The 24,618-nt window shown below is 49.1% G+C and overlaps 1 protein-coding gene across 1 annotated transcript; it reads left to right on the forward strand.

Moving 5' to 3' along the window:
- Positions 1–8,593: 8,593 nt before the first annotated feature.
- On the forward strand, positions 8,594–21,147 carry ANKK1 (ankyrin repeat and kinase domain containing 1; the record flags this gene model as incomplete). The annotated part of the gene is made up of 12 exons (XM_082778011.1): positions 8,594–8,811; positions 9,208–9,447; positions 10,137–10,293; positions 10,672–10,801; positions 13,451–13,706; positions 16,053–16,347; positions 16,755–16,906; positions 17,818–17,867; positions 17,970–18,125; positions 18,380–18,498; positions 19,375–19,420; positions 19,799–21,147. 12 exons carry the CDS (start codon positions 8,594–8,596, stop codon positions 21,145–21,147), a joined length of 3,168 nt encoding a protein of 1,055 aa, XP_082634137.1.
- Between the last annotated feature and the right edge of the window lie 3,471 nt (positions 21,148–24,618).

Genomic DNA, 24,618 nt, shown 5'->3' on the forward strand with positions numbered 1-24,618 from the left:
GAGTGGGGTGTGAAGAACCTGCTTTCTGCATTAAAGTATAGCAGCTTTATTGCTAAAGTTCATTGTCAGCAATAAAACACAGCCTTAAAATCAAGGCAAAGCACTATGAGTATGTGTTAATCATCTGGAAATAAAAAAAAAAGCACAGGTTTATTGGGTTTTTAAGATGGTTCTGTAAAACATCCCTTGAAGACTTTGAAGTCTATGTATGTAAACTTATCTCTTTAGAACAGTAGCTGACAAATTACAGATCATCTCCTTTTTTCAAAGAGGTGCTGAATCTTCTTGCTTCAGAAGAAAGAGATTCTCTTGTGCCTGTTTTTTTTTCTCCACTCACAGTGAAAATCAATAATCACGCTGTTTTTTTAAAAAATGTTACCTTTAAATTGTGGGCTGCCTAGGCAAATATGTAACAAACATTGATACCTTTGTGGAGTATTCCAGTCCAAATAAGCACTGCTCTTTCACTGTGACAAGTGCCAAGCATTGTCTTAGCGAAAAAGTCCATTGAACCTTGTGTTTACAGAGGTAGGATGTCAAAGGGGGATTGCAGGTGTACTGTGACACCAGAAAATTGCAGGAGTTGAAATCCCCTTAAAAGCCTGAAAGCTAAAGGTCTTTCTTGACTTTGACTGACAAGTTAGGTGTTGCTTAAAAGAAGCCCTGACATTCCAGTTGCTATTGCTCCCAAAAGAAAATGGTGAGCGGGTAACAGAATTGCTTCTAACTTCCCTCTGCAAAAGGTTGTTGAACTCACTCATCCTCATCAACAAGCATTAACACTGCAGAGTGTTTATGAGCAGGCTGGGCACTATTGCCATTTGGGATTGGGACGTGGACCCAAGCAATTGGGTCATTTCAGAAGGGTCATTGAGCTTGTACAAGCTATAATCTCATTTGAAGTACAAAGAACCTGCCAGCATGATACAGGTTGAATGGCAGATCTCAAACTTTGATCACAATGCCTTGGAAGCAGTAACAGCAGCTGTAATCTAAGAAATGGCAGGACTGGGCCTGCTGACAGCTGTGTGCAGACAAGGCCAGGCAGGGGTCAGATTAGTGAGCAGCACAGAAAGGAGGCTGCAGCTGGGAGGTGTGGAGCTCCTGGAAATGGAGCTTTCTCCATTCCCCAAGCATTTTGTGTGCTAGCTAACACGACAGATTACTGTGTGCTGGTTAGGGGTAAGGCACTGACTAAAACTAGAGTCCCCATGTGTCAGGTGCTGAACAAATGCCAGTCAGGATAACTTCCTTCTCCAAACAACTTAAAGAGTGGCAAAGAGATGAAGTGGCCTGACCTTGCTTATCCTGCTCAGGTGAGTGACGTGGCTGGGACTGGAAATGGGGTCTGTCAGTACCTAACCTACTGTGCTATCTGTACAACACTTCATCAGTTTGCTGAAGGGCAGATAATGCCTTATTGTTATTACCCTCAGCAGCAGTCACCTCTTCCTTCGTGTCCTTTACAGTGCTTTTCTGAGCTGTCATTATGCTGCTTATCTGAATTATGCTCATTTTTTAGATGCGATTTCCACTGCACTCACAGCACTCGTGGCTATGTAATAATGTTCTCTCTTATCTCCTTAGCCTACATTGCTCGAAATTTCCCATCTCCCAGAGTTTCTCTTGCTTTTGTGTGTGTGCAGCTGCCTGGTGCTAAAAGGGTGCCTGCCCCGTACTGATTGCAAATTTCAGGCCAACATTTGCGAGGACACTGGAGCCTAACTCCCGAAGGAGAAAGGGGCGTTACTCTGACTCTGCTTGACAAGCCTCTGGCCTTTTCTGTTATTACAAAAGTTTAAGCTGTACTTGTTAAACCATTTTTTCATGCTTGTGCTTTCCCTATGGTCCTTACTCCAGCCTCACAGGAGCCAGAGGGGTCAGGCCCGTGCTGCAACCAGCCTCCTCTGGCCGATCCAGGCCAGGCCCGGTGGGGTGGTGGTGGCAGCACCGCAGCCGCTTTCCTCTGTGGCCTAGTCCTACCTGACAGGTTGTGTGGAGAGAATGTGTGCCCCTTGGGCCCACAGAGGCAAAGAGTGGTCAGAATGGTTTGTTTTTTTTAGTGAGGTGCCTCCATCAGGCATCTAGGCTGATCCCTGTGTTTGTCTGCCTCAGCACAAACTGTCAAAAACTTCAGACCCTTGTTGGCCCAGGCACTATTTTACCCTTTAATTCAGAAACAAAGTGCTGCTTCGCACAGGCAACCTCTCATGTTCACAATCACTTTTTCAATTTTTGCAATGCACATGAACACACACGTTTTTGTTAAAAATCAATAGATTCCAATTGGTGCGGGCTTTTGATTTTTTTTTTTTTTTTTTTTTTTTTTTTTTGGAACAGGTTATTGGTTGCTGTCTGACCTAAGCTCTTATAAAGTAACCCAATACTCTGCCCTTCCAGAACAAACCCAGCAAATGCTCCCTGCTGAGGGGCAGCAGTGAGTCCTTAGCAGGCTGCTCCCCATCTGGATAGGCTGTTATTGGGGTGACTCAGGAGCTGCTTCACAAAATGCAGGAAACGTTTCCCATCTTTATCCTGATTGCATCTGAACTATTGGATTTATCTGGTGAGTAATGTGCCCTGTCCTAAGCTCATGTGCTGACTTTCTGCTGGCTTCTCCTGTAGGGTCAGTGAGCAGAAAAGCTATGTTAGGTACTGTGCCATCAGTCTCAGGTGTGAGACAGCAAGGAGATGAAGGAGCAACCTCTTTGTTTGTGCAGCTGTGCTGTAAGGCTCAAGATTTTGTTTGAATGGTTTCTGCTGTGGGAGTGTTGGGATCAGGGCACAGCTGTGATATGAATCTGACCTGGGAGAGGGTCCCTTCCCTGAAGGGTGTGGAGGAAAGCAGAGCCAAACAGTCACTTCTCATAGAGCTGGTCAATAGCAGAAATGGGGGCTAAACTCACATCTGCTGCAGCCTAGGTTAAAAAATATATTTCCAGGCATCATTGTTCATTACATTAAGTGGGGTCTTGCCTGTTCACTGTACAGTAGTGCACTGTTCTGCATTTTCTTTGGGTACAGCTGGCTGGCCAAACATTTCTGACAGTTTGAAAGCAGTTTGTAATGTTGTCGTGCCTCAAGCAACTTCCTAGGGCTACTGTCACTCATAGCAGGGCACCACTCAGTCTTCACTTTCTACCTCTTATTGTGAGCCTCTGAGCATACACTGCAAGGGTGCATAAATTAAACTTGGCTCTTGAAAGCAGCCTCGTGTCTTCAGGCAGAGTAGTTTCTTCAGTAAAGATAAACTTAGGAGTGGGCGTTCAAGGAATTTTCCACCAAATTTGTAATTCTATTTGTCTTGTTTTTAAATTAACTTGTCCCATTGCAAGGTATATTTATGTATATTTATAGCACTTTTTTAATCTGAGACCTTGATTCGGTAAAGCATTTGAGTGCATGCATATCTCTAGGCAGATCACTTATGTTGCTTTGCTGAGCTGGGGCTAAATACAACAGGAATTCTGCCTGTTTATGCGAAATCACAATTCAAAATATTTTGTAAGCTTAATATCCCAGTATCCATCATCCTTTAACTTCCTTTTTTTTTTTTTTTTTTTTTTTTTTAGCAATATTTCAGCTCCTTGGGTTCCCTTATATTGCCTTTGCCTGCTCATTATTACCAAAGTACTACTGGTTCTGCAGGTGACCACAGGGAAGTCATCATCTCCTCTCAAGGCATTGCACTTGGGCACCAACCCCAGGGCTTTTATCTGAAATGAAGCTGCTCAGCCTCTGCTTTGGCTTTGTCAAAAACACAATTTAAATGCATAGCACTTAAATGCATAATCACATATTAGTTTTTAGATGCATGCAGTCGCTGGCAGGTGCCTAAGGGAAAATGCTTAAAGTTTTGGGGGAGGAAAGTACATTAATATTTTAGTCCATGGCTTTGAAAGCATCCTTGCAAATGTCAACCTTCTGAATGTGAGGAGAAAAAAAATGAAATGTGTGGACTAAACAATAGCATTTAAAATCTTAGGTCTGCCTCTAAAATGACAGTGTCTGCTCTGGATGTGAAAAGCTAAAAGTAGCACGCTTACTAAGCTCTGTGTCACTTTTTCGAAACGAAACAGCTTGGTACAGCCTGGTCAGCCACTGTGAATGGGGAAACTCATCACAGGACTGGGGTACGGGGGGGCCAGGCAGGTATGCTCAGTCGCATAGACATGGATTTTTTTGATGCTGTTGAAGAGCTACCAGCCTGTTCCTGGGCAACCTGGGGGCTTTGTTCTCTGTAATGCCTGTAAGAACAGCAGTGCTAGAGCTGCCTGTCCTCCTCCTGAAACATTCTCCTTCCCTCTCAGCCTGCTGCAAACTGTGAAAAGCTCACCTACAAGGAAATAGACAAAAGCTTGCTTTCTGTTCATCAGGTGCCTCCAGAGACGAGCCCCACATCAGTGGAGCACCAGGCCTGGGCTCTGCTGGAGGAGCCCAGCTGAGAGCCAAGAGCAGCCCAGTGCCCAGCGAGGAGCAACCCGTTACAGGAGCTGACTCGCAGGAGGTGACCTTCCACTTCCAGACTGCAGCAGTTGATCCTACCAGTGAAATGACAGCTGACTTCATTGCTGTCCACACAGAGAGAGCTCCAAGAGCAACAGCCACGCTGCCTAAGGAGGTGGTTAGAAACTTGGAGGGGTCTGATCGACTACCTGCTTTAAAACTCCAGGATGGAGATGCATTTCCTAACAATCTCCTGAGTAATGTAAGTGTCCCCTCCTCTGCACAAGGATCACAGGCCACCACCCATCCAGAGCAGTCAGAGAGGTCAGTGCCAGGCAGAGCTCAAACTGTCCCTGAGGCTGCTCTCAGCCCGACCAGCAGTGCTGGGCTGCCCCAGCCCACTCCCACTGTGGGGGTGCACCAAGACTCTCGGGGGGTTGCAGGTGTCTCTCCCATTCCTGTTCTCAAGCAGAGGGAGGTGTCAAGTCCTAAAATTTCTCTTCTGACTTCAACGGTAAATTTCCATCCTCCAAGAAAAGAAACAGCAGCATATCCGTTTCCCACCAGCATTAAGATGGCTCTTGTAAATGCAGGGGTGGGCCAGTTACCAACACTAGCACCCCCCACTACAAAAAGGCCAAAGGATGCAAGTCCCCAAGTCGAGCCTGACAGCAGAGCTGCTGTGACACCTGCATACGTCAAGAGTGTGGATGCTCAACTTACTACTTCTGTAATCGCACAAAAGCCAGCTTCGGTTGGCCTTGATGCCACCTATTTCAGAGCCATGAAAACAACTGCTGTTCAGTTTCCCCCTCTTTTATCTCTTAACCAAGAACCAGCAGGCAGTGAAGACAGAAACTCAGTAACAGCTGTAATAAAGGGCTCTAGACACACAACTGTGTTGCCTGCTCTTCAGCAGCTCCTGCAAGGCACTGGGCACTCTTCTTCATTACCAATGCATCCTGAAGCTCTAGGTCATGATGATTTGATTCCACCTCCATTTCAAGGGGCTGTTAATGTAGCTAGTAGACCACAGCCTCTCCTGTTGTCCCGGACTCTCAACTGTACTAAGCACCATGCTTCACATGACACTAACAGGAGCACTCAGGAAAGCACAGTCCTAGTTTTACAAAGAGATGCTGATCACCAGATGATGACAAGTAAGCCTGAAAAATCCACATCCTCTGAGAGCCCCCGGGCTTCTTCTAATTCACCTTCATTAGGGCTGTCACAAATCTCCATGGTAAACCTCTCCCAAACTACTAGAGAGCTAAAAGGAGCCACATTTCCACCCCTCCCAAGTGCATCTACTTTTGAGAAGGCAGCCCTTCCACCTTTAAGCACTCCTGCTGCTGTTCACGCAGCACTTCAGCCACAAGCTACATCTGTTCCTCCTTATGCTGGATTGCAGCCGATGGGTGTCCCCACCTCTGCTGCGAGAGGACTCCACGTACTGACTTCAACTGCTGGTTCTGGGTCTCAGGTTCAAGGCGTTTCAGCCCATCCTGGACCTCAGGAAGCATTTGCTGTGATGCCACAGATGAGCACAGTGGAAGATTCCAAGGGACAGAAAAGTCTTCCACATCAGATAGATAAGGGTGGTTCTCCACTGACTCCACAAGCCAGAGTGGTCTCCAGCCCCTCTGGACTGCATGAGGAGAACGAAAAAGCTTCTCGTGACAGCTCTGCCCCTTCAGCCTCCCCGATCCAGCAAGCTGGCAGCCTGGAAGCTTTTGTTGCCAGCTTGCACCCACCCCACGCACAGGAAAGCCAGTCCAGCACAACAACAGCACGTCCTGAGCTGGCAGTGCCTGTTGTTTCTGAGATCCCGGCACATCTGGCCCAAGCACTGCTGCAGCAGTTTGGTGCATCACATGATGCAGCTACCAAAAACCTCAGCATTTTCAGAACTGATCACCCCAAAATGTTCCCATCATCCCTGTATTTGTCCTTTCTGCTTAAGAATACTGATGGCATGATATGCCTGCTTCCCATGCAAGAGACCCCTTTGCCTGCAAGTTTCCCTAATATCAGTGTTGGGACTCTGGTTTCTGTTCAGCAAGTCCTGGCAGCATCAAATTCTTCGTTAGTAGATCTTGCAAACTTGCAAAATGGGAGTCCTTCTAGCTTAATTCTGGTTAAGCCTGTTTTTATCCTTTTTCCCACGGACAGAGCAGACTTACAGATGGTGCCCTCTCCTCAGGGTGAAGATGACCACAGAAGTGCCCTCTTATTCACAAACAAGCAAGGTCTGACCATGGTTACCGATGGACACAGCCGTGATATCCCAGAGAAAACCAGCTCCTCGTATCCCACTAGTGAGTCTCTGAGACCTCAGACTACTCTCTCCACTGCTTCTGACCAGCAAGCAGAGAAAGCAAAAGTAACTTCTCAGCCAGTGCTGACTACTGCGAGTTACGTGGCCACCCCTAGTTCCTTTCAAGCCACTGCCCCAGCAGCAGATCACTTTCTGGACCTGCAGCTGAGGACGAGCACAGCAGCACAGGCTGCTCACCCGCAGGAGCTGCCCGAGGGGCTGCAGGCAGCGCCTGCCCCTTCCCCAGGGGCTGGGGTGCCTTTCCCTGGTGGTACGGCAACCAAGCCTCCTGCCTCCCCAGCGCCACCAGTACTGGTGCCTGCACAGCATAGCCCTACAGCCCCCACAGGATTTTTAAAAGCTGAAAAACCTCTTTCTTCTTCTGTAACCCCTTTGCTGTCAGCAGTGGGACTCACTGGTCTTCCGAGGCCAGCTCAGCCTCCATTTACTGTCACAGGGGCTGGGGATCAGGGGCAGCGCAGTACAGGACTGGCGCTACAGACCACCACCCGTGGCCGGGGCTCAGTGAGCCCATCTTACTCTGCCCGAGCGCAGTGCACAGAGTGTTTGAGCTCAGCTGGAACTGTAAAATATCCATTAAAGATGTCCCCAAGCATTGTGCCTTTGCCGTCCACATCACAAAGTCAGCCAAGCACCGTGTCGCTCCGAAGGCTGCCGTCACAAGTTCCATTTGTACCCAGCACCGTGTCTGCTTTCTCAGCATTTCTAGCTGGAAATGATGGCAGAAGCTCAGCAGCGGACAGCACTGCTTCTTCTGGAGTCACTTTGCATGCTAAAGCAGCATCAGTCCCCCCCACCTCTATAAAACCTGATCTCACCACGCACTTGGAATTTATTACCATCGTGCCCAAGCCCATTGTCAGGATGGAGACCCCAACGCCAGTACCAGCACATACCGTGCTGGCAGCGAAGGTCAAAACAGCAGCTTCTGGGAAACTGCTGGTGACCAGCACCCCCCCGAGGATGTACAGCATGTCCCCTGTGAGCCTGCCCTCACCGGTGTCTGTGCGAGTTCCCCTGCCATCTGCTGCGAAACGTGACCAAAGCAGTCAAACACCTTCTGCATTGTCCTCACCGGCCAATGTGGGAGAAAATGGGAAACCAACCGAAGGCACAAGCCCAAGAAAACGGGGATTCTTGGGAACCAGCACGTCCCTGCCGGCTGTGTTTAGCACAAAGGCAGAGCAGCCCCCTGCAGCAGCTCTTGGCAGCCAGGCTGGTGTAGCTCCAGCACAGCCGTCTGCGGCTGCAGAGCCTGTGATTGCTCTCGAGAGCGAGCCTAAATTAACACAGACCACCTCGCCGTCTCCATTAGCGGTGACTTCTCTCTCTGCAGCTAAGAATGATTATATCACCACTTCAGTTACCCAAAAAAAAGTGTTTTTCCTGCCAACATCAGCTCTCCAATCTGACCCAAACGTGGTGTTTCCTACAATGGCTGTAATGAACAGCTCAGCTAAGGTCCCTGCATCAGGGGCAAAGAGTGAGGATGTGTTTCTGGAAGGGGACACAGCCACTGCCAGCCAGGAGCTCAGCCAAGCAGCCACGTCCTCAGCACCTCAGGCATGGGAGGAGAAGGTGCCCAGGGAAGCCAGCATGGAGCAGGATGCTCTCCACTCCAGCCAGCACGCTGCTGGGCAGCCCACGGGGCCATCTACAGCAAAATCACTTTCTGTACCTGCGAGTAAGGTTACCAGTGAGCCAGCTGCCTCAAACAAAGCAGCTGATGATGATGCTGAGACACTCCTAACCAGAGACCTGAGCCCACTGCCTCCTATCACAGAGATCCCCTCGCGTCCTGCGGGGGCCATGGCAGCACGCACAGCGGTGAGCGATCCCCAGCTGGGTGCCACGGGCACGGAGGCCGAGGAGGATGCCGAGGAGGAGGCTGGACCACACTGGGTGACCCACAGAGCCCCCACAGGCTCAGAACCTGCCCTAACACCCCTAGGTTCGGATCCCAGGGTGCTGCTGAGTGAGTCCCGGCAGAGGAGGGTTTTGCAGCAGGACGGTGCCATTCTCAGCGGGTAATTGTCACAGCGAGTTGGTGTTCAGGCTGTGTGATTTACGGGGTGTGGGGGGGTTAATAGCCAAATTGCTCCATGAGCTCAGCATCACGGGTATGATGTATTGTTGTTTCCAAAGCATTCAGTTCAGTCTGCAGTGACCTCACAGCTTACAGGAAAAAATCTTTTCCTGTTTCAGATATTAATGCTGTCCTTTGGACCTCACTTTCTTTTTCACAGTAGCCTTTGACTCTCTGCCTTTCCTCCCAAAACAATTCTACGTGCAGATTCACAAGTGGGAGCATCTGCTAGCACTGTTTGCACACTGAGCTCACCGATCTGTTTGGTTCCACCGAGGGACCTGATATTAATGCAGAGCTGGGCTGGGCTTCAGCTTGTTTCCTTCTTTCCCTGCAGGATCGCAGTTGTCAGCGACGAGGCCTGTGGCTCTGGCAACTACACGGTGCAGATGAGCCTGCGCCCTGTGGCAGAAGTGAGCCCGGAGCTGCAGGGCTCAGCGCTTCCCCAGGACACCTTCCTGGCCTCCCTGGCCGTGCGGAGCAGCAGCAGCCAGCCCGTGCTGCGGGTCCGCTCCTGCTGCGTGACACCCTCCAGCAGCCCGGGGGGCCCCGGTGCCATGTGCTGCCTCCTCCCCAGGTACAGCATGGGGATGGCCTGGGGACACCCCTCTGCTCCTGTCCCAGGGCTTCAGCCCAGTCTCTTTGGTGCTGAGTGAGATGAAAGTGGTGGGAATGAGCCCAGGAGTGCTCTGCTCCCCTCGCTGTCAGCACCAAGGGCTCCGTGAGGCATGGGGCTCTCCTCCCTTCACCTGTTATTTTATGCAATGAGCTTTTTTTTTTTATGCACTTCCACGTGATGTTCATGGCTATAGCTGCCTGGGTTGAGCACAGGGGTGTTGGAGGATTCATTGGTTCATGTTTATAAAGCCACCAGGGCATGAAATGTGTGCTGCAAGTGCTACATGTCATTGCCATCAGTAAAAAGGGATTTCAGATTTACCTGTGCTGGATAAGGGGAGGTCACCTCTGCACTGCCTCTGGAGATGTCTGGATCAGGGAAGGGTCATCACATCACAGCAGCCTTTGCAATGGTTTAGCATGATAACCCTCCAAGAAACAGTTCTGCTATTCCAGGGTGCTGCCCTCCACAGCAGGTACACGTCCAGGCTGGGGTGCTGAGGTCTGCTGGATTTCTGTTTGACTCTGCCTGCAGCTACAGACACCTGCCCCAGACCTTGTGCAGAGCAGTGCCAGCACATCTCCCTCCTCCCTGCCCTTACACAGGGAGTGCTGGAAGTTGAAGCTGCTTCCATTTGTCCTTGCCAGGCTGCTACCTGAATGCAGACACATCCAGCTGCTGCAGAGCAGCGAGCCCAGAGCTGCCAGCTTCACCATCCAGCTGTTCCAGATGCTGAATCACTCGGTGGCCTATTTGCACTGCGAGCTCAGTGTGTGTCTGCACGGCAAACTGGGCTGTGAACAGGTACGTGGGCAGGGTCCGCCCTCGCTGGCCTCAGGATCTTTTGGAAAGATTTGGTGCTTCCAGCAAGTGCAGTCAATGTAAAGAGTCTTGAAGGTAGGCTATAAAGCTCCAGAAATAATTTATCTTTGCCTTGAGTAATCCAGATGAGAAGTATATTAACAAGCAAGTTAATCACTAGGTAAAAGGAATTATGGAATAGATACTGACACAGGGCCAGGTCCAAGCATTGGGTGAATCATCCTTGGAGCAGCAGCAGAGCTGGACGGAGCCCGAGCACAGGGGATGGCTCCAGCTGCTGGGACAGAGCAGAGCCACTGGTGCAGGGTTTGGGATGCCACATCTGGGACACGTTCAGAGCCTTCCACCTATCTTCCCCAGGGCTGCATTGACAGTGTGGAGCTGCTTCCCCAGCCAGGTGACAGGAACAGCCCTGGGCAGCCGCGCAACCTGATCTCGTTTGGTCCAGTTCTGCGACTCAAGGACAGGTTTCTCTATAAGCCTGTGCAAGGTGGGTCCCTGATTTGCATCCCTCTCTGGCTCTCTTGCAGAAGTCTCTGCTCAGTGTGACTGCCTGCTGTAAGAAAAATGATAGCAGAATAAGGCTGGTCACCAGTCAGGAGCATTTTCATTTTCTTTCTATCCACAGATGAAATACATCAGCTGGTTTAGTTAATCAGATGTTGTCCAGCAGTTAGAAAGGGGAGAGAGTCAATCCAGCATGTCACGAGCATGACAGACTACTTAAATCACTGGCACCATCTCTGAGAGTCACTTAACTTTTGTGACTGATGTTCTTATGCAAAGAGTATTTACTGTGAGATCTGAAGGCAAAGTGTTTTAGAAGGGGAACTACCCGTCCAGACTGCTCTGTGGTAGAAACAGCCCTACGTGCTTGATGCGCTATGAGGATGGATGAGGTTTTAGCCTCCTCTTTCTTCTTACTTATCTCCTTAACGCTGTTCACAGCTCGATTACTTTATTTCCAGGTCCTGATTCTGCCGTGCTGGTGCCCATTCTGCTGGGGTCCCTGACTGGCTTTGCTGTCCTGGGCAGTGCTTTCATCAGCCTTTGGCTGCATCACAGACAGAAAACCAAAAGCCCAGGTTGTCCACGGTTTGGAGAAATCCGTGGCCTGTGAACTAGGAGCAGCTGACTTCTGCAGATCCCACAGCACAGCTACAATGATCAGAAAAGCGACTGATTTTGCATTGCACACTGTATTGCTTTTGTAGAGCTTCTGCAGACCCAGGGAGCAAGCTCTCCAGCCTCTGCCTTAAGCACATCTCTCCTGCCTTTCTTCCCTTCATTGTGAGCTGATCCACAAGCTGCAGCATAGAGAGGGCTGTAGGAGCAGCTCAGCTAAAAGGGAGAGCAAAGCTTACAATGCCATATGTGCAAGCACCAGCACGCAGTCTGTTCACAGAAATTGAAGAGTTGTCAGGGTGCAGGGATCTACCTAAAATAAAGCACTAGACTAGAGCCATGCCAGCGGGCAGACCAGCTTGTTAAGAAAATAACAAAACTCAAGGTTAGTGGCTGGGAACAGGGAGAGGAACCAAGAGCTTCAGAGATCCAGCTCAGCAGCTCAGCTTAGCGGCTTTTCTCACGTCTCAGGAGCTGGGTCCCCTTTCTCTTCGCCTGTACTCGTGCTGGTGTTCTCTTGCTTTTGGTGGAAGCAAGTTTCCAGTATCCTCCTGTTAGTAAAATCTACATAATGGGAAAAAAGTTCAGCACACAAAAGCTTTGTCTGTAAGCCTGCGTTTCAGAGCACATAAAAAATACCCCATTCACCTTCTACATCCTAAGGTTTCTTTACTCCTGGGGCCAGGATGCAGGCAGCAAAGGGGCTGTTGCCAGAGCACCTGTGTCAAATGCAGCAGAGGAGTAACTCACACTTCTACCTGGGTCCATTTCCCTACAAGAATCTCTGCGGATCTGCTATGTAGCTACAAATTCTAGGTCAAAACCCAGTGACAACTACCCTGCAGAAACACTAATTATTATTTGCACAGCAGCAGTGCTAAGGAAATCAGCACCACATTGTATTCAACAGTGCCTTACCTACACAGCCCCTGTGCTAGGTTGTTAATGCCATTTATGCCCCAGACGAGTGTCATTAAACCCTCTTTACAGCTTTCAAGGCATAAAGCAAACTAAAAGCCTGTGTGCATCATAGCTCAAAGTGTTTGGCTCTCCTGTGCCCCAGCCCTGCAGTTTAGCCGAAGGGCTGCCCTCCTCCCTACAACCGGCTCTGCACAAGCGGCAGGGAGCGGAGCAGCGACACAGAAAGCCATGCTGCTTTTAGCACCGACGTGCACCCACAACACATCCCTGTCTGAAGCACGGCAGCTTCTCAGGAACACGGAGAGAGGCTGTTCGTGGCTCAGGAGCTGGGCACAGCACTCAAGTGTGGCTGGGGATAAAGCGGCGGACACATGGGGGTCTTCTGTAGTGGGACCAGGGCCCGGGGGGGGCAGTGGCTGCCTCTGGGACAGGCGGGGAACTGTCAGGATGGTGCTCAGCAGGCACCCTGTGGTAACATGGTTATGGTGCAGGGGGTCAGAGTTATCTGGGGGGGAGCTGGTTTGACCTCAGCACCATACAGCCGCCCCCTTACCCTCCCCTCTCCGGGATGGGGGAAAGAATCAGAAAAATGAAGCCTGTGTTGAGATAAAGACAGTCCACTAGGACAGAAAATAAAGGAAAATAATAACAATGATAAGAGTGCTACTAATAACAACATGTACAAAACAAGTGATGCACAACACAAATGCTCACCACCTGCTGACAGATGCCCAGCTTATCCCCAAGCAGCCGGTCCCCCCACCCCAACCACCCCCCATATAATTGTTCAGCATGATGCCCTATGGTGTGGAATACCCCTTTGGCCAGTTGGGGTCTGACCCCTCCCAGCTGCTGCTGCACCCCAGCCTGCCCGCTGGCAGGACACAGACTGAAGACGAAAAGGCCTTGGCTTGGTGTAAGCACTGCTTGATGTGGGACAGGATGGGGATTTGTGCCCAGCGAGGCTCCAGGCACTGCAGCACTGCAGCTCCTTGCACGGGGCGAGCGTGATGCTTCGGGATCCACCTCTTGGCAGTGAGTAACATGGCTCATTTTGGGCAACTCCCCACCTCCCCATGCAAATCGGGAGCAGAGGAGCTCCTTGGTTCTTCCCTGAGAGCGCCCGAGCAGGAGGCAGCCAGCCAGGCTGCCTTGTCTGTCATGACTGCAGAGGCAGACCCACAACTGGGCAGCTTGACCATCTTCAGCAAGGAGGATTTCGAAGAGGACTGGATTAAGGTGGCCAGTGGAGGCTTTGGGTGCGTGTACCAAGTCAAGCACAGGAGGTGGAGGACGGTCTATGCGGTGAAATGCTCCCCGTACCTGCTGCAGGACTCCAGCGCAGAGAGGTAACCACCAGCTCTCTTCCAGCTTCTCCTGGTCATGCCACCAAGGACAGATCTGTGGCGATGTGGGGCTAAAACTGGTGGAGGTGTCCAAAGGGGCACTCCAGAGGTTTTGGACAAGCACCAGTGACCTGGAGGTCTGCCTCGCTTTCCTATGCATATATGTGCAAGTGCAAGAGGAAAGGAGAGCTTATTTCTGACAACATTGAAATCTGGGAATTAGGAGTAGCTTTTAAACTAAATTAGTAAAGTTTCTAGATTTAAAGCCCAGGGACAGAGAATTTCCAGCTTTTTTGGCTGGGCTTGCTGAGCCAATGAAGTTATTTATCTAAAATTCTGAACCGTTCAAGCTGGAAGGATCCCGTCTGGTTAAAAATCACATAGCAATAGGACTTTCTTATAATGTTACTGACAACAGTTGGTTTCATCTGGGCAGTGATTAATGGGATCATAGATTGTATGATTGTCCCCTTTAGTTTGCGAGGCTTGCGTTCCTCAGATGTTACATTTGCACTTTCTCTTCTGAGGAAGAAGTGTGTCCAGTCAACCAGTTTTACATCTGTGTGTACCATTCTAATGAGTTTTGTCTTGTGGGTTTCATGGATTATCTCAAATGCTAGTAGATATTCCAGAAGAATTGTTGAATGCAAGCAGAAATGTTTACTGATTTTTAAAAACATTTCTGCAGTCACCAGGATTTGAAAAACCAAATCTGAAAATCTGAGTTTGGGAAAAGTATCTGGGAGTGTATGTGCCTTTATGAGTTATTGTACGGGTCTCCTAGGGATTGGGGTTATGCTATTTTGTCCTTAAAACAACTTTGCACTCTAACATAGGTTTCTCAAAGGCCTTCTTCCCCTTACATATGGCAAGCAGCCTTGGGGCTGCTCTGGCTAACGTTATACTTCTGTCACCCCCACAAGCTCTGGATTACAAGGCAAGAGCATGCTGTCCTATGCCATGGCTCTGCCCCAATTCCTTCCTTTCCAGGAGGGCTGGAAGGACCAGCATCAGTCCCTCAGCCCTGAAAGTCTGTGGGATGTCATTCAGTGGATCAGTGGGATGATGCAAGGGATCCCTGTGGGCACAGGCATGCCAGGAGGGCAGGAGCTCGGCGGGTGCAGCTGAACCTGTGCATCACCTGGAAGGGTAGGGGGTGTCTGAGAGGTGCTCTTGCTTCAACCCTTGTCAGCTGCAAAGGTTTTTAGTCTGCAGATCTGCTGGGGATGACAATTTTTAGGGAGAAAAAGAAAAAAAATCCCAAGGAACACATAGAAAAAAAAATATAGCCACAGATGCAGTCACAGGTTTCCAACACAGTTAAAGCACTTGGAATCTTATAGGATTGCTTCGGGGCTCTTGCTCTCCTCCCTGACAAGCCTCATTTCTTGGGGCTCCAGCGTCCTCCTTCCTGCAGTGCCCAGCCCTGGTCCTGTCCCAGGAAGGGAACTGGAGGCCACTCGAGTCACTTCTTTCTTGGGGAGGGACAAGCACCAAGAGGCAGCACTCTGTGCTGCAGGTTACTGGGGTAAGCCTCTCTTCCTCCGTGGGAAGCAAAATACCCGAGACAACTCCTCCAGAGCTGTGTTTAACTGGGGGGAGCCTGCTGGAGGAAGTCTGGCAGAGGGATTTGCTTAGCTGAACTAAGTTTAGACACATTAGTGTCTTGGCATAATGTAGTTGCAAGCCCAGATCCATTCCCAGGTGTGCTTTATGAGTGCAGGTTTGGCACTTTTATTGCCTGGCTGCTGTCAGCGTACTCTGAGCTTGTTCAACAAGTTGGGAAATGCAAAGATTTAGTGGAACAGGTCTGGCAAAGCTGGCAACAACGGGCAGACATGTCTAGACTGCCCCGGGACCAAAGCTGCAGGCAGAGCTTAGCCATGGGCAGGTCCCTGCAGGTTCGTGCGTGCCCTGGGGACAGGGGGCATGGAAAAGGCAGGGAGCACCCTGCTGCTGCCCATGGCATGCTCGCAGGGAAGTGGCACTTGGGGAATGCACCAAGGTGTGAAAATAAACAGATGGACGAGGATTCTCTAGGAGGCTGGTGGTTGAATTTGCCCACAAAATCCTCAGGTCATTTTGTAAAGTCCTATCACCTCATGCTTTTGATTTGTGGCAATGAATCTTGCTGGGGTTTGCAGGGCTGCTTGGAAAGGCTGGAAACCCCTAAGCTATACAGTCACTCAGTAACTGCCTGTGGATCAGCACTGATGACAACTCTTGGTTCATTTTTTTATTTTATTTTATTTTATTTTATTTTATTTTATTTTATTTTATTTTATTTTATTTTATTTTATTTTATTTTATTTTATTTTATTTTATTTTATTTTATTATTTTTTTTCCAGAAACAGTGTGAACTGCCTAATGGAAGAGGCCACCAAGATGGAGAAAATCAAATTCCAGCACATTGTCACTATCTATGGGGTCTGCAACAGCCCTCTGGGCATAGTGATGGAATATATGGCCAGAGGGTCCTTGGAAAAAATTCTCCCCACTCACAAAATGTCCTGGCAGCTCAAATTCCGGGTTATCCACGAGATGGGCTTGGCTATGAATTTCCTGCACAGCATGACACCTCCTTTGCTTCACCTAGATCTAAAGCCAGGGAACATTCTCCTAGACGGCAATATGCATGTCAAGGTATGACCTTCATGTTTTTAGGGACAGGTTATTTCGCTTAGTAGTAGTGTGTATTGCTTGTTTTGAGTCCAGGATCCTAATGAGGTGGGGTCTTCAGGAACACTCAGTGAGCAGTTGGCCACTGGGGCTTGTAGGAAACAGCTGGTAAATAAATAGTGTGGAATACTCCAGGCAATCTGTGCCAGAAGGGGGAATTTTGGGGTCCAGCTTGGGGGCAAATGCTGCTCTGTTGGACTCAGAGGAAAGCACCGGCTTCAGTTTTACCAGAGTCCTATCATGTTTCAGCTGCTAGGTGCCTCCTCATGCTCCTGATTCTGAAGGACGGAGAGATATTTAGCTCCCAGCTAAACCAAGGAAAGGCGTGTGAGTGCTAGAGGCAGGGGGGCTCTCATTGTCTCTGCTTGCAGATCTCAGACTTCGGGCTCTCCAAATGGATGGAGCAGTCAAGCCGAATGCAATACATTGAAAGCTCTGCTCTGAGAGGCACTTTGAGCTACATCCCCCCCGAAATGTTCCTCCAGAACACCAAGCCCCCAGGAATCAAATACGATGTGTACAGGTAAGGGCTGCCTTTCTGCACACAGGTGAGACAGGGTTGCCACCTGGCTCTTGCACAGAGGAAGAGAGACTGTGGCATTGCCTCATTTTATTGCCCCGTCTCTCTGCCTTGCAAATATCCTTGGTGGGGACATGCTGGGAGCACTGGAAGTAACGTGTGCTGCTCTGACCTCAGAGGTGGAGAAAGAGAGCAGGGTTGGTGTGTGGATAACCAGCTGGTCCCAACCAGGAGCCTCTCCTGGTCCCATACGAGCTGCAGACAGCCTTGCCTTAGGTTCCCTCACACCCTGCTAGGCTGCTGGGAGCTGTTATGGGCAAGGAGTAGGATTAGAGCGCGGAGTAGGCGGCGTCACTGCTAAGATTTATTTTGATTTTTAAGACAACTGTAACATTGCTTGGCTACTTGGGTATTCAGCTTCATTTTGGTCAGTAGCAGGTGGATAAAAGATGTGTAACTTTTTTTCCTTTTGGCCAAATTGCTGTGCTGCCCACATATGCAAGGTACATTATGGAAATTTGTCAGCTCCTTGGTTACTGCATTACACAGCAACCCGAGACAAAAAGCAAAGGATTTGCATGGGCACATGAACTTGCAACAGTCGGGGACTCTGTGACAAAATAGGGATAAAATGGACTCCAAAGGCACTTAGAGCCTGACTTTCATGGGAAATGCAGTAAGTCACTCATTCACTGCACCAGCCCTGCGGCTGAGACATTAGAGATGTATGCAGTGATTCAGAAGATATTGTCCTTTTGGGGCATGGGGGATGAAATCCTAGTTCTTCCATCCTGAAGGACACCGTTCCAAATTTTTCCATTTCTCAAGAAGATGAAAGCAATAGGTGGATTTTATGTCCACGCACAATGAGAACACGATGGGAATGATTGCTCACGATCTCTCGTTGCCTGCAGCTTTGGAATCGTCATTTGGGAGGTGCTTATGCAGAAGAAACCTTATGCAGGTAAATATGAGAGCACTTCTTACATGCTCTGCACTTATGAAATGTTTATTGCAGCCACATTCATAGAGAAAAGCCCAGCACACACCGTTGTGACTCTTTCAGGAGCCAACATGATGGCCATTATAGTCAAGGTTGCAGCAGGAAAGAGGCCGTGCCTGGAGCCCACCCGCGATGACTGGCCAGGGGAGTGCCAGCAGATGGTAGACTTGATGAAGAGGTGCTGGGACCAGGACCCAAAGCAGCGGCCGAGCTTTACAGGTGCAGTAACCAAACGTGGCATGGATTAGGGAAAGGTCAGCTGCACGGATTCACAAAGGGGGATAAGCTTGTGTTTAAGTCATTACCAGATAAATTGCCTGTTGCCGTGGAAATGGTTGGTGCCCATCTGCTGTCAACACATTCCCTTTCTCCCTTTTTCCCCCCTCCCTGTGCGGGGGCTGTGTGGAGAACTTCCACAGCCTTGGGTGCCAACTGGGCTCCGAGCACGTGGGCAGCTCCCGGCCTCTTTGCAGATATCCCTGTGGAAACAGACATGCTGCTGTCCCTGATACAAAGCCTCGTCGTAGATCCGGAGAACGAGCGCCTCGTCAGGAAGATGTCCCACAAGCCTGCCATCTCGGGGAGCCAGCAGGTGAGCCTTGGAGGCCTTCCAGCACCCTCGGGAAGTTTCCCAGACTCCTTTCCCTTGTCTTACCAGTTCCCAATGCTGGGTTTCCTCTCCCATCACTGGGCACACTTTGCCCAGTTTGTTTGCATAGGGTTACATCCACAGTTCTTTTAGGAAAAAAATAAATAATTTAGGAAGCTGGCTGGTGTGCTAAATGATAGACAGTCCAAGAGGAAGACCCTTCTTTCTGCTTGCTGAGAGGAAGAGGTTTTATCAAGGAGTCTTCGGTCATATACAGAAGCTCAGGCAAACACAGATTCACTCAGGTTCTGCTCATGGCACTGGCAGATGTGTTCACTGGATCATTTTCTAGCTTCAAGAAATGGAGGACACTGCAATTTAAATAACCTTTGGGGAGGAAAAAAAAATAATTAAATCCCTGTGTTTCTGTGACTAATAAAGAATCAGGTTTCAGCAGAATTAGTAGTTGAGGACTCGTGCTGTTCTGGGGGTTTGCCAAGTTGTGCAGTCAGCAAGAAACAAGAGCATCCAGCACAGCACGTCAAGGAGGTGGGGGGGTCTGGATTCCCTGCACAACAAAGCAAATGATCAAATGAGATGCTGCCATGGGCATGTGCTGAAATAAGAAGGTAGTGTTTGGGTATGTTTGGTAGCAGAGGAGTGAGAAGGACAAAACCTCACTGATATCCAGAGATCATTTTCAGGTTCCTGCATTCCCATTAGTGTCATGATTTGCTCTGCTGACTTTTACAGGACTTGATAAAAACCACATTAATGGTAATATGAAATTCTAGAGAAAGAAGAAATCTAAAAAAAGTATATAATGCAAATAGGCAACTTTCTCTTACGGCTTTTTCTTTTCCCCTTCCTGAAAATGAGAGTGACAAAGAAGAGTTTATCTTCTCCCAAGCCCCCAGAAGTGCCGGTAAGTAGGGAACTTTTCTTCATAATTCAAAGATAAAGAAGGGGAAATCCATGAGAATAGCCTATTTCCTTGCTCTCTAGAGATAAAGATGTGGCTCTAGGAAGTTTTCCTTGTGGGTGACTTTTCATTTTAAGTTAAGGAAGAGAAACTATAAAGGAAATAGCAGAGCTCCCATGATGGAGAGCTTGGCCTCTCTGCTTTGTAAGAGACTGCCTGTAGCCATCTGGCCTTACTTCACGTTCCTTATCTCTAAGATGCTTTTTATCTCATCGCATAGTATGAAGATTCACCTGCTGTCCCTCCCTCCCATTTTGTGCACACCAAGCTGCTTCGCTTGGTCTCACTCCCTCCCTGCTGTTTTGTTTCCCCCGCCTATAGAAACGGGTAAACAGGAGGTCCATGTGCCACCTTCTCGGGGTGAGACCGAAAGTCCTGAGGACGTCCTGTCCGAGGAGATCTGCAGAGTCCACGACAACGGCCTGACGCTGCTTCACGTCATGGTGATCCAGGGAGACGTGGACAAGGTGAAGTTTCTCCTGAGCTGTAAAGCCGATGTGAACAGCCAGGCAGTCTGCGGCTACACCCCGCTCATCATGGCTGTTCAGAGGAGGTCCCCGGAGATCTGCTCAGTGCTGATAGAGCACGACGCGGACATCAACATGCCCGACGAGGATGGTTGGACGCCTCTTCACTTCGCAGCTCAGAATGGGGACGACAGAATTGTCCGCCTACTGCTAGACCACCAGGCGCAGGTAAATGCTCAGGAGCACGACGGGTGGACCCCCCTGCACTTGGCATCACAGAACAACTTTGAGAACGTGGCCCGCGTGCTGCTGTCGCGCCAGGCTGACTCCAACACCCAGGAGGTAGACGGGAAAACAGCCCTCCACGTGGCAGCTTGCTTTGGGCACGTCAGCTTGGTCAAACTCCTTGCCAGCCAAGGGGCAGACCTGGAGAAGAAGCAGAAGAACCACAGGACACCGCTTCATGTCGCGGTGGAGCGGGGAAAGTTCAGGGTCGTCCACTACTTGCTGAAGAATGGGGCCTCCGTCAACAGCCTGGATCAAAACCACTACAGTGCCCTGCACCTGGCCGTGGCCAGGGGGAAGTACCTGATCTGTGAGAAGCTCATCAAATACGGAGCCAACGTGGAGCTGAGGACAGACAAAGGCTGGACCCCGCTGCACCTGGCTTCTTTCAAAGGGCACATTGAAATCATCCACCTGCTGAAGGACAGCCACGCCAAGCTGAATGCCAGAGGAAGCATGGACTGGACGCCGCTTCACCTGGCCACTCGCTACAGCGAAGAGCCGGTGGTCTGCGAGCTGCTGAGATGTGGGGCAGACCCCAACATCGCCGAGAAGTCGGAGTGGGCCCCCCTACACTTTGCAGTCCAGCGGGGCTCCTTTCTGACCGTCATCAACCTGCTGGAGTGCAGGGCAGATGTCAATGCCAAGAACAAAGTGGGCTGGACACCCTTGCACCTTGCTGTCCTCAAGGGCAATATGGCCATTATCAAGACCTTGATTAAGGCCGGTGCTCTGCTGGATGTGGAAGATATTACTGGCTGTACAGCCCTCCAGCTGGCAATTAGACATCAGAAGGAAAATATCATTACGCTGCTCCAAGGCAAGGACTCAGTGATGAATAAATCAGGGAATAGGACTCTGGTGAATGATGCTAAGATTTCAAGACCCAGATTTGTTCCAAGAAGGACAGATTTGTAGACTCATCAAGTCTGACATTTACGACTTGAGTTTTCCAACATCAGGTGCTATGTCTTAAACCACCATCTCCTGGCACCTGGTGATTGCAGGAGATTTTTTTTTTTCTTTAATGGAAGTTCCGAAGTATAAACACTAAAAAAGTAAAAGTAAACAGAGCTATAGAAGGAAGATGACAAGTTATTTTTGAGAGTCTGACCAAGTTTGTAGAAGTTAATAGTTGAGTCTGATCAAGTTTATAGTTGACTTTGTGATGTTGGCGTTAGGCAATGCTTTCCTGTTGTGATACTCATTGTATCACAATGGAGATGGAAATATATGAACTCCCTTTTTATAAGGACAATGCTGAAACTGCACAGCAGTGCACATATATACATGTCTTCCACAGATTTTATTTCTTTTATTCCATGTTTTCCTACAGAGCAGATTGGTGTAAAATGGCTTGGCACAGGTGGGAATTGAATCTTGAGATTCTCACCTGCTGCTGGAAATAGACACTAAGCATATGGTACAGCAATGTGTCAGATTTTCTGACATCTCATTTTTGTAACAAGAATCTTTATTAAAAATAAAACTAGGAAGAAAAATCACTAGTAAGAACGATTTAAATGGGTGCAACATAGAGAAAAACAAAACAAAACATCCTGAATAATTCCACCCCATCCTTTCAGAGAAAAATTTAAAAAGGAGCCAAGAGCTTTTTTTTCGTGAACGTTCAAATTATTTATTGACCACCTCCATGCTCCAGGCTTTCAGCACTGAGGCTGTCATTGGAAAGATGGCTTGAAGGACTTGAAGGATAAGCCAAGAAAGGGTGCAGTTCTGGATCCTGTTCTCTGCTGTGAAGGCTGCCAATAACCTCCAGTCCTAGTGACAAAATGCTGCTTTAAGATTTTCACAGGTTAAAAGAGTTCCTTCTTAGAAAAGCAGCATTTAATCTGGGTAACCAAATCTCATGGCCTGCTTTTTTAAAGACACTGAGTAGCTGGGAGTTTACTTTGCATTTCTGTGGGAGCAGTCAGGTGGGGCTTGCTTGCACCCTTAGTTGCAGGTTATTAGCACACAAGGCTTGATTATCCTTCTGGAAAACATGCAGTCTTCATGGATTTGATCATTTTGGTCTCAGACCCCGCAGTGCTTGCACAGCAGTGCTCAGCAAGTAACAGCCCCCAGCAGCCCTCCTCAAGGTCCCAGCCATCATGCCAACAGGCGATTTTGCCCCAGCAGTGAGCTCTAGAAAAATAACTGAGCTGTGCTCAGCCTGCAAAGCAGTAGAGCTGTGCTGGAGGCTCTGTCTCCTCCAGCTGGATGGCTCTTACTGTTTTTATTTGCTCTGCTGGTATTCCAGTGCCATCTTTGGTGCTTTACCCACTCAGAAATGCTGGGTCTTCAGGGTCTCAAGGGTCTTTACGTTGTGTGAGCAGGGTGAATGGTAGAAGACATGGAACTCCTCGAAACAAGCAGAGCTACCCTAACACAGGGAGGTTGTGCCCAGTAGCTCCCTACAGGCTCCCTGCTGCTCCCCTGCAGTGTCTGAGGGCTGCTGGTTGTATGGGGAAAGCTGGCAGGACAGAGCAGGGGGGTTGGAACAGAAACATCAGGCTTCAAGTGCTCTGTGGAAATGATGATATATTGTCAGGAGTGAGTCATAACTGTATCTCAGTGCTCAGCACAGCGTGCTTTTCCTTAGATTAGCGTTAACCCACTGAAGCTCTCTGGACTGCGCTAAATAAAAGATCAGGTGGGACGGCTGTAATGACCACGTCTGCTATTAAAAATCTCTTAGTCACTCCTTGCGCATTTATTTTCTTTTGATATTTGACCAGCTGGAGATGTAACGAGGGCTTTGCCTTAAACCAGGCAGAGTGAGGGGGCTGCAGCGTCCTCGACTGGGCTCTGGGCTCTGGAACCTGCCTCGCCCGGTGGGAATAGGGCTGGTGTCTGCAACACAGACCTGCTGTTTTCTGCCTTTGGATCCTGAAGGAAACCTTCCCCATTTTTCATATGCCAAAAAGGTTTTCTTCTTCTGGCTGTCTTCAGAAGACTAACTTTATTACAACATGATGGGATGTAATTGACTTTGTTTTCAATTGAACCATTTTCTGTGGGGAAATGGATGATGTTACTTATGGGGAAAAAAATGAAGTGGTTCATTAACTGCTCCCTAGTAAAACCCAAATACTCTATCTTGATAAGATTAAAAAAAAAAAAAAAAAAAAAAGCCTACTTTTTTCATTTTAATTTTTATATTAACTACAGATATTGACTTGAGTTTCCAAAGAGCTGGAGGAAGATGGGGACTTACAGGGTGGGTTCAGAGGCTGCCGTAAGTGAGACAAAGGAAATCTGTAGCCTGTGCCCTTTGTGCAGTACGGGGTGAAGCCTTTATCAGATGGTGCCGTTATCTCTTCAGTTTCCTTCCTTCCTTTCCCCAGTTACATCTCCCTAGGGGATGCCTTGTGCAGTGTGGAGACTGTATATATACATCAGCTGTATCATTTCAGACCCTTCAGTGGCTGTTCATGGATGAGCTTCCCTTTGTAAGGATGAAGCACTGTGTGCAGAGAGAGCATCTGCAGAACTGCCCTGCAGGTGACCGAGGAGCTCCATTTGCTCAGTACTGTCCCCATGCTTTTCTCCACCATGCGAGTAGTTCCCCAGCAAAGAGCTAAACCCATCTGTTCAACTTTGGAGCCCAGTTCTGGAATTCCGAGTTGTTTCCCAACATTGGCTGCTAAATGTGCCCTGACCTCAGCCCAGGGCATGGACACAGGCTGGGCTTTGGAAGAGGCTGTGCTGCTGCTGGTGCTTAGGATAATTGCATTTCTTGCATAAAGTCAGTGCCCCAAAAATGGGGAGGAGGCAGCTAACTGAAGACTAAAGCTGGTGTCCCCGGTGACTCTCACAAAGCCACTTTTCTGGGGACCTTCCACCAGCAGGGATGGCTGGGTGGGGTTATCCCTTTCTCGTTACTCAGGGGAAAGCCTGCAATTTAATGCACTGAAATTATCTCCCCATGCTGCTTGGTGCCTTGATGGGAGCTTGAAATTCAAAGCAGTTTTACTGCATCGCGTGGACAGCAGAACCATGGCAAGTATCTTCTGTTTCTCATGTGTTTGTGTTGCAGGGGAGTAAAAAGGACAATACCTCTGCATGCATCCTGCAATTGTTACGGTTACTTCTTGGGGGTGCTGGAGACAAACTCACTGCACTGTTATCAACAACAGCAAAGCTGGGAATGGGTGCCTGGCTAAAATGCCACCACCATGCTCCGTGACTGGTGGAGAGGACGGGTGTCCCTGGGGACAAGCAGCATTTGCAGGGGTCCCACTGGCTGTGGTGATGCCCAGGGCCCCTATGCTGTGCCACCACAGTGCTCCTCGCCACGAGCCTCACGCAGAGGGGTGGCGGCAGCAAAGCGGAAGCTTTGCCTCTAATTAAAATGTCTTGTTTCTCATTCTCAAACAGCTTGGA

This window comes from Aythya marila (genome assembly GCF_965140915.1).
Source record: "Aythya marila genome assembly, chromosome: 23".
Taxonomy (NCBI): Eukaryota; Metazoa; Chordata; class Aves; order Anseriformes; family Anatidae; genus Aythya; species Aythya marila.